Genomic DNA, 10,223 nt, shown 5'->3' on the forward strand with positions numbered 1-10,223 from the left:
TTAGTAAGATGTGATGATCGTAGTGGAATAAGTGTCTGAGGATACAAGTACTTATTTGAGAGTCGTAGTTAGTAAATTGATTTATTTTCGGTTATTTTGATTTGATGAATTAAGAATATTTTCGAGTCTTTGGAGAGTTTTTAATTTTTGTTATTGAGAATTTCTTTGTTGTCCCTATGAAGGAACATAGATTTTTTGGTTGAGTAAATGAATTAATATTTTATGGAGTTTTCTGGATTTTATAATTGTGTTATTTAAGTTGATATTAGGTATTAAGAGCTAACTCTTCAGACCTTCAGGATCGGGGCGTTACAGTTGGTATCAGAGCTTATGCCAACCAGAAATGTGGGACTTAAGCCATGCCACCTACAATGGATAGACCCGACGAGGACGTCAGGAATTTAAGGGGGGTAGATTGTGATACCCCATATGATATGGATAAGGGTAGGTGGTGTATGAGATCCCACATTGCTTGGGAATGAGAAATTCTTGCTCTTTATAAGGTTCCAATGGGACTCCAATTGTATCATTGACTAGTCTTTTTATAGTATAGGCCATGTGGTTTGGGCCTTCCATTGAGGCGTTACAAAAAAGCTCGCGTCCTAAACCTTTAGTGAAGATGTCAACAACTTTTTTATGAGATGAAGTATGGACGACAATGAGAAGTCCAGACCAGATCTTATCTCGAATAATGTGACAGTCAATCTCAATATGCTTGGTACACTCATGAAAGACAGGATTATGAGCAATGTGAAGAGCAGACTGATTGTCACAATGTAAGTGGAAAGGCTCAGGGTGGGGAATACCAACATCAGTAAGAAGCTGTTTTAGCCAGGTGAGCTCGCAAGTGGTGACTGCCATGGCACGATATTCAGCTTCGGCAGAAGAGAGGGCCACTGTCGTCTATTTTTTTGTGCGCCAGGAGATAGGACTCGTGCCGAGCTGAATGAAATATCCGGTTGTAGAGCGACGAGTAGTAGGACAGCTCGCCCAATCTGAATCAATGTAGGCTGTAACCTGTAAGCTACTAGAGGATGAGAAGAAAATGCCTTGGCCTGGATAGCCTTTGATGTATCGGAGGACACAGGTGGCTGCTTGCATGTGAGGAGCACGAGGGGCATGCATGAACTGATTGAGGATATTCACGGCAAAGACAATGTCAGGACAAGTAATGGTTAGATAAATGAAGTGTCCAACCAGTCGATGATAGATACTAGGGTCGGGAAGAAGTGTGCCATCATGATCAGTGAGCTTCAAGTTCTGTCCCACGGGAAAATGAGCGATCCGAGAACCAAGGTGACCACTATCATTCAGAATATCAAGAGCATATTTTCGTTGGTTGAGAAAAATGCCTTTGGAGGAACGAGCAACTTCGAGACCAAGAAAAAATTTGAGGGGACCAAGGAAGATGCCTTTTGAAGACTTCAATCTGGGATAGATCATTACCAGCAACTAGAATATCGTCGACATGGACCAGAACGAGAGTGATAGTGGTGGAAGTGGCCAAAGAAAATAAAGAGTGATTTTCTTGAGATTGAATGAAACCTGCATCAAGAAGCATAGTGGTTAGTTTATAAAACTAGTTTTGGGATGCTTGTTTAAGGTCGTATAGGGATTTGCGAAGGCGACAGACACACGTCTCCCCCTGAGGACAATAACCAGGAGGTGATGTCATATACACTTCCTCATCAAGATCTCCATGTAGGAAGACATTATTGACTTCAAGTTGATGGAGGATCCATTGTTGAGTAGCCACAACAGCCAACGAACATCTAACAGTAGTCATTTTTGCAACGAGTGCGAAGGTCTCATGAAAGTCAAGACCTTCAACTTGTGTGTAACCTTTGGCGACCAGCTGGGCCTTATATCTTTCAAGAGAACCATCGGCTTTGAGCTTGGTTTTGAAAACCCATTTGCAACCAATAGGTTTCTTACCAGGTGGTAGAGGCTCAAGAGTCCAAGTGGAATTGGCTTCAAGGGCATGAAGTTCAGCAGACATAGCGTCTTGCCAATGAGAATAGCGAATGGCAGTGGAATAACAAGAAGGGTCAATAGAAGCAGTGAGGGCATGTAAATAATTAAGGTGAGATGAGGAAAACCAAGAATAAGAAAGAAAAGCAGATAAAGGATGAGCAGTACCTGAGGTGTGTGCAGCAGGTGAGGATGCCGTGGGCTCAGTGTGTAGAGTCAGACAAACATAATCATGGAGCAATGCGGGTCGAGAAGTAGCGCGTCGAGGACGAGAAGAGATAAGAGGAGGAGGGGAGTCAAAGAGGCTAGAGGGAGGAATGGGAGTAGGATCTGGTAATATTGGCTCGGGAACAAGTAAGGGAATGATGGGAATGGATGAGTCAGAAAGATTGGGAAGGTCCTGAAAGGAAACTTATGTTCATTGAATGTGACGTCTCGAGAGTAAAAAATGGTTTGAGTCTCTAGGTTATAGAGCTGGTATGCTTTGTGGTTACTGGAATAACCAAGAAAAACGCATTTAGTGGCACGGGGAGAAAATTTATCACGAGAGGCGCGGAGAGTTTGGGCATAACAGAGACAACCGAAAACACAGAGATGACTGTAATTGGGGATGGTGTTGAAGATAAGTTCAAAGGGTGATTTATTTTGGAGAGTGCGACTTAGTGTGCGGTTAATGAGATAGGCCGCAGTGAGAACACATTCGCCCCAAAATTTTAAAGGTAAATGGGATTGAAAACGAAGACTTCGAGCAATATTCAAGAGGTGTCGGTGTTTCTATTCTGCAACGCCATTTTGTTACGGAGTTTCAACACAGGTACGCTCATGAATAATGCCATGAGTGTGAAGATAAGTTTGAAATTTTTGCAAGAGAAATTCTTTTCCATTATCAATTCAAATTATTTTAATCATTGTATTGAACTGAGTTTGGATGAGAGCAAAAAAATGCATGACATGTGTATAAGCCTCAAATTTACGACGCATCAGATAGATCCAGATAGTGAGGGAAAAATCATCGAAAATAGTAAGAAAATAATGAGCACCACAAATTGAAAGGGTATGATAACTACCCCTCACAAAAAATGCGATTGAAAGCAAAAATACTTTTATTAGCAGTAGAAGGAAAAGGCAGTAGCGTGTGCTTAGAACGAGCACAAATATCACAGTCTGAACTAACATATGAATTATTAAAAAACTGAGGAATGAAAAGACAAGAAGGATGACCTAGGCGTTGGTGCCATAAGTCTTTATTAGCAGTGGATTGCACAGAGAAAGCCATGACAGTGTTGGGCCGGTACACATAAAGCCCATTGCAAAAATCATCCGCTCCAATCAGCCTCGTCGACTGTGGGTCTTGAAAGAAAAAATTTGTAGAAGAAAAAGAAACAATGCAAGAGGTATTAGAGGTAAGCTGCGGGACATATAAGAGATTAAAATGAAATTGAGGGATAAAAAAGACATTTGAAAGAGTGAGGGTTTCGGATAGGATACATGTGCCGACTCCTTCAATGGAAAGGGTATTTCCATTGGGAAGCCGAACAGAGTGAGGTGAAGAAGGGGCATGGAACTTGACGAAGGTGGCTCAATCGTGACACATGTGGGCACTGGCTCCGCTGTCCACGACCTAATCACGGCGACTATCAAATAAGGTAGGAGAGGAAGTGATATTACCAACAAAATTTACTGAGAAGGGTTGTGGGTTGAGGAGATCAAGTAATTTCTGGTAGAGTTCCGACGTTAGGCCTGGCACCTGTGACGAATTAGAGGAGAAAGAGGCGGTGTTGGCTACTGGAGTCATCCCAGTTGGTGGTTTGCCAAGAAGAGAGGGGCAGGACTTGGATCGGTTGTCACGACCAGGGGGGTACCTGATGAGCCTCTAGCAACAGGCACGAAGATGACCCATTTTGCCACATTCTGAGCAGCGAGGGGAAATCTTGGAGGCGCCAGATTGAGCGGTGAAGCCTAGAGAGTCAGCCGTCATTGGTCATAGATGAAGAAGTTGCTACTGTTCTTCCTGAAACAAAATAGAAAAAACTTTGGTAATAGCGGGAAGGGGTTTCATGGCAAGTATCTGAGTCCTGAGTTGAGAAAAGAGTCATTGAGGCCAAGAAGAAATTGGAACACTCATTCATCCTCTACTTGCTGTTGAAGATCTTTAAGATCATTGCTAGTTTGGAGATGGCTTAGTTCATCCTAGATTTGTTTTAACTGGTTATAATATTCATGAATGGAATGTGTATTTTGTTGTAGGGAAGAGAGCTCGCGTTTGAGATAGTAAAGACATACTTTATTGCCGTGGCTGAAACGAGATTGAAGATCAACCTAGACTTCTCGTGGATTGGTGTGATTCTCGAGAGAGTTGGCAAGAGACGGGCTGATGGAGTTGAGAATCCAGGTGAGAACCATATCTTTGGTTTGATTCCATTGTGTGTAATTAGGAGAAGTTTTGTCGGGAGGGGGTAGAGAACCATCAACAAAGCTAAGTTTATTTTTGGCATTTAGGGCTCGGGTCATGGCCTTTTACCATTTGAGAAAATTGTCTCGTGTAAGGGAAAATTGTCTCTTGTAAGGAGTCCAGAAACAAGAATGAAACTAGGAGAATCAGAGAGATGTAGAAGATAGGGGGATGAAATGCTGGAAGAGGAAGAAGAAGCCATGAGAGAGGGGATCGTGTTTAGGCTGATACCATGTTAAGAAGATGAAAAACAAGACTTTTCTATTGTGTCTCACTCATTTTTACAATGAAGAGTATGTTGTATAAATAGATACATGTAGCTTATCTAAGTATGGAAACAAATGAAAATACGAAAATAAGAAATATTTATAATTTAATGACTAATTCCTAAAAATCAGGAGGATGATGGTTGGCTGATTTTGTGCAAGGCTGAATCCTGATTTGGTGCAATCATGGATTCAGTCAATATTTAGCTTTTAATTTGTGCCCTCTGCGTTCCATTACGCTTAGCTAGGCTGACCGAAGTTTAGCTCCGAGGAAATTTCCTCCCTCCAAACCGATACATACTGATATAAGACACAATAATCTAAGGCAAAAACAGTTGGGACTCGAATTTATTCACCACGTCAATAATACACAACACGCAACATAGGACCAAATACGCCTTGATTACATATCTCGAGATGAACATTCAGAAGTCATTTATTTAGCTTGGCTTTCACTACCCTCTTGTTTTTGTTTTTCTTGCTTGCCATAGGCAGTTGGGCAAGTCTCAGAGACAATCCCCTCTTGCTTTCCAATGTTTCCTTGCCCAATAGCAAGCTCTCTCGTTTGCTGAGCGATCTCAACTATAGTTTCGCCAATGGCCCCAAGTACCGCACCTCGGCCGCCCCCGCCATCACTGCCTTGTTCCTGTGTTCCCTGGAAGGTTTCTTTAATGACATTGTCAGACGGTTTGGCCTCTGGTTCCACCACTTCTTCTGTTTTTCTTTCTTCAACCTGCCATTCCCCTTTAGTATTGTCTCCCTGCTGAACGACATCTAACAAGTTCATTGTAAGTGCAGAGGTAGCTAACAATTCGACGATTATAAAGCTTTCTTCATATGATTTTGAGGCCTAAAAGATATTAACTTAGATTAACTGTATAGATCATGGAATTAAATGGATCCCAATTTTAGTTGCATTTTTATTACTAGAAGCCGATATATGGTTGGACTCCTTTCATGGCAACAGTAAATTAAATATCAAGATCTCCACAGACCCACCAAGGAAAATATGATGAGAAGTAGGACTAATTTCCTATGTGTAATGTTATTTTCTTCATACTAGAAAATGCGTTCTGTGATTCTGCTCTTGGCCACTGAGTACATAATTCGAGTTGAGAGGTATGCTAAATCTTGCATAGTGCAATGCAAATAAATATTCTTAGTGTCATCCTATGGGAGGGTGAACAACATTTGTCAACTATTTCAAAGATCCTCTCACTTACCTAATTTTGGCTGCAAATTCCGATTCAAAATATAATGCCAAAACTTCCCCTTACCCTGCTAGATGCTTGTCATAATCCTGCATATGCGCTTATACAGTTGCACACTACCTTAGTCTGCAGCAATTCTAAACAAATAAGTCTTGCAACAACTCAAAAGTAGTGAGTTACTTTTGCAGAGAATCCACAGAGATATTCGATTTAGCACCCAACATGTCAACCTTCCTGAGCTTTCCTATTCTTGAAGAGCTATCTGATAAATGGTATTTATTTATCAATTCAAACGTACCTGACCAGCTGACCTCCTAGCCTCCAATTCTCTCTCTGCCTCTTCTTTCTTCCTGGCCGTATACTCCTTTGCACTCTCTCCTACGGTTACAGCAGCATCCTTGGCAGCAGACAATGGCTTGGATGCAATGTCACCAGCCTTATGTCCAGCGTACTCTGCAGCTCCTTTAACAGCTCTTGCTGCTGCCTTGGTTCCCTCCACAGTTTTATCGCATGTGTAATGCCCTGCAGTCCACCCCGCCACAGTAGCCTTATCCTTCAAATCTACAGCTGCTTTCCCAGCATAATCAACTGCGCCCTTTCCAGTTTCCAACGTCACCTCTTTTGCAACCGCAGTCTTCTCCCCAACATCATGGACGGTGGTCTCCCCTGCATACACAACCACGTCTTTCTCTTCTACTGCCTTTTGTAGAGCGTAGTCCCTTGCTTTCTCTGCCGTCGACGCTGTATAACTCGCAGCTGTCTTAGCTGTGCTGGAAACAGTGTCCTTTGCTTGTGCACCCTTCTCCGTTGCAGTATCTTTTACAGTTTCACTTTTCTCTAGGACAACTTCCTCGGCCTGTGCACCCTTCTCTGCTGCAGTGTCTTTTGCCTGTGCGGCCTTCTCTGCTGCAGTGTCTTTCACCACCCGACCTTTCTCTACCACGGTGTCTTTCGCCTGTGAGCCCTTCTCTGAGGCATACTCTGCTGCCGCCCGAGCGGTATTCACGACGGTGTCCTTTGCTTGCGCTCCCTTCTCTGTGGCATACTCGGTCGCAGCCCGACCTGTTTCTGAGACAGTATCCTTTGCTTGTGAAGCCTTCTCTTTGGCATATTCAGATGCAGCATCCAGTCCCTGGCTTACAGATTCTTTTGCCTTGCCATACCGCTCCTCCGCTGCCCTGAGCGTCTCCAGAGAATTTTCTTGAGCTTTTGCTCTGAGATTCGAAATTTCTTCTAGAGAAGGCTGTTCCTTTCTCTCATTAACCTCTTCGTTCCTTCTCATCTCTGCGCCGCCTGTCTCCTCGCGGCTCCCTTCTTTGCTTGTTACGTTGGCGCCTCCGCCTTTAGCCTTCCCTGCACAATTCTCTTCCCGGATGTTTATTTCAATCTTTCCCACATTGTAGTCTTCACTTCCTTCTCTAGCTTCAGCATCTTTGTCCCCGACTATATTCCCACTTCTTCCATGAAGATCATGCTTCTCCGTCTGTTCCTCAGTCTCCTCATCTCTCTCTTTCTCATTCTTCACTTTATCAGCCAAAGACTCGAAGCGAATCACCACCTTGGGATCGCTGTCTTTCTCTACGTCAACTTCTCTCTCGCCGGTGCTGTTCTCTCTTCGCGCTTGCTCGGAAGCCATTGTTGTTCTTATCCCAAGAGCATTTCTGTGTTGCTGCTTCGGGATTTAATTGGGTTTATAAACAAGAGGCAATGGCGGTTTTGAGGTGGTGGGTATGGACGTGTTAGCATTAGTGGACACGTGTGGCAGACAGTGGTGGTATGGTGCAACGTGTTTTGGTTTCTGCATACTTAGGAGGTGACTCGGCTAGGGAGTGTGCGTCGAGTCAATGTAAACTGTATAGACGCGCGGCATGGTCAGATTGGGATCCGTAGAGGACTCATATTGTGACACGTGGAAATGAAGGGAACTGTCACGTGGATAATTTGAGAATAACGGGTAAGCAAAAAGAGTAACAATGAGTTTTAAATTCATAAAAAATAATGAGTATTTGCGATGATAATAGTAAAAACTAGTTGAAAATAATTTCTTAAAAAATTGACCAAAAAAATTGGCACAATAAAAAGAAAAATAAATCTCATGAAAGATAATGGTTAATGTACAAAATTGCACAACAAGTCAGAATGGGAGAAAAAATCATTTTCGACTCGTGGTGATGATTCAGACCTCGATCGGTGTGGTTTGGAGACCCTATCGGTAATCTAAAGTGGTTGTACGGTGTTTGTAGATACATTCATAACAGTGACTAGAAAATAAATACTAGGAGTGGGCAATGGAGGCCTGTCCCCCGCTACCGCGCCCCCATCCGCCCCGCCCCCGTAACACATGGAAAACCCCAAGCGGGGTTTGGGACGGGCTAACCTCAGCAGGGCCCCGGTCCCATATTGCTTAAGTATGACATTGTATTGCATTGGCCTCCTATATAAAAGTTAGCCTAGGAGCCAAAACAATCCAAAATACAACTCTAATAAATTTATATTTTTTTTAATGTATAAATTTTAATTTATAATTTTAATTATATTATAATTTGGGTGTAAAAAAAGTTTTATCCCCAAAAAAAATTTATAGGCCCTATAGGTCATTGGGTTGAGTAGGGGCAGGGCGGGATGCAGTTTGAACCCCAACCCCCACACCGTATGGTGCAGGTAGCACTGTATGGTGCAGGTAGCACTTCTAATGAATACAAGAAATATAAAAAGAGATGGACATGTAGATTTTACGTGGTTCGGCACAGGGCCTATGTCCACCGGTTGCTTTGAGGGCAAATCCACTATAATATAGGCATTTTATAGTCTTTGATGGTCTCTCATTTCTCATTGTACAATGGAGGTCGGTGACCCATTTTCTGCAACTGATCCTCTACTGGAGCTCTCGTCGTGAAGTTGAAAAAGGTGAAAAGAGTCAATTTCTCATACGTTCTAATCCCATTTTATCCTGTTTTGGGAATGGTGAGGAATGACTGCCTTCTCACTTTCCCCCCGACACTTGCCTTCTCCTCTTATCCTCTCATCTGACATTTTCTTTTCTTTGTCCCCTCCTCCTTGTCCATTCTTCCTCTCTCATTCTCTCTACCCACTTGTCTCTCAAAGATGACCCTTTGCTGGGCTAGGCTTGGTTTATCAGGGTCAAGGAAAATTTACCCCCTAACCCATGATTCTTAAGGCCGGTTTGCTCAACATGGAGGCCTTGAGAATTTTCAAACTAAATTGTGAAAGAGATAATCTATAGAAATCTATAGAAAAATAAATTCTGGAAGTGCATCCCTGATTTTTTGTTTTTGTTTTTTTTGTGTTTAAGTGATAAAGATTTCCCAGAGTGAAGCTATGCGAGAGACGTACTCAACCACGCCTAGTGTGAGTGCGAAGCTCAGCTTGGGCGAGAGATGTACTGGACAGCAGTAGATACGAGTGTGGAGCTCGGCATGGTGAGACAGGCGAGAGATGTGCTCGACCGTGTTAAGTGCGAGTGTGAAGCTCGTTTGGAAAGATATGCGGGAGATATACTTGATCGCACTAGGTACGAGCATTGAGCTCGACTTTTTCATTTGTGCTAGGGCTGGGCAATTAAGAGATTGTCATTCGCAGCGACTCCAAGGGCTCAGCTTTTATGTGTGCAAAAGAGGTGGGGTAGTCAAGTGACTTGTCTCATTTGTTGATGTGCGGTGGAGGTCGAGCAGTTAAGTGCCTTATCCTGCCTGTTGATGTGCAGTGGTGGTCGGGCAATTAACTGATTTGTCCCACCTGTTGAGCGCGAGAGAGGTCAAGTAGTCAAGTGATTGGTCCCGCTTGCTGAGCGCGAGAGAGGTCGGGCAGTAAAGTGACTTGTTCTGTCTGTTGATGACTGGTAGAGGCCAGGCAGTCAAATGACTTGTCCCGCCTGTTGGTTTGTATACCAACTTTGTAATAGTATCAGTTGGAGCTATGGAACATCCCTTCCAATTTCAGATCGATATTGAGTTCCATATCTTATTTCAGATATTCAAGATGTAGATACAGATCCAAAGCCCTATTTCGGACAACTGAAGCTTCATCATCTTTCGAACTCTAGGTTCTTCGTCGATGACACTTTGGGTGGAGCTAACTTCCTCTTTCAGTGATAGGTGGCACGTGGTTGCAGATGCAGGGAACGTGAGACTGAGGGGAAGCACTAAATCGCATTGTTTTATGGGTGTCTCTATGTAGCAATCATGCATGGTTGTGCAAGGAGATGTTGAGAGGCTACTGGTTGGCATAAGGTGCACAATGCAACCAATTCCTACGTGCATGTTGTTCAACCATGCGGGTCTATGTGATTTTATGTGGTATTGG

The 10,223-nt window shown here is 43.2% G+C and overlaps 1 protein-coding gene across 4 annotated transcripts; it reads right to left on the reverse strand.

Annotated features, from left to right (window-relative positions):
• Nucleotides 1-5,010: 5,010 nt before the first annotated feature.
• Nucleotides 5,011-7,572, reverse strand: LOC121251812 (seed biotin-containing protein SBP65-like). Of its 4 annotated transcripts, XM_041151177.1 has the most exons (4): nucleotides 6,909-7,572; nucleotides 6,799-6,860; nucleotides 6,199-6,765; nucleotides 5,011-5,452 (listed from the first exon to the last, which is right to left on the reverse strand). In XM_041151177.1, the coding sequence occupies exons 1-4, from the start codon at nucleotides 7,534-7,536 to the stop codon at nucleotides 5,126-5,128; spliced, it is 1,584 nt and encodes a 527-aa protein (XP_041007111.1). In that variant the 5' UTR covers nucleotides 7,537-7,572; the 3' UTR covers nucleotides 5,011-5,125. The 4 variants fall into 4 exon arrangements, with proteins under 4 accessions (XP_041007111.1, XP_041007110.1, XP_041007109.1 ...); XM_041151176.1 differs by having other exon boundaries at nucleotides 5,011-5,449; nucleotides 6,199-6,860; XM_041151175.1 differs by having other exon boundaries at nucleotides 6,199-6,860.
• Nucleotides 7,573-10,223: the final 2,651 nt, after the last annotated feature.

This window comes from Juglans microcarpa x Juglans regia, chromosome 2S (assembly GCF_004785595.1).
Source record: "Juglans microcarpa x Juglans regia isolate MS1-56 chromosome 2S, Jm3101_v1.0, whole genome shotgun sequence".
NCBI lineage: Eukaryota > Viridiplantae > Streptophyta > Magnoliopsida > Fagales > Juglandaceae > Juglans > Juglans microcarpa x Juglans regia.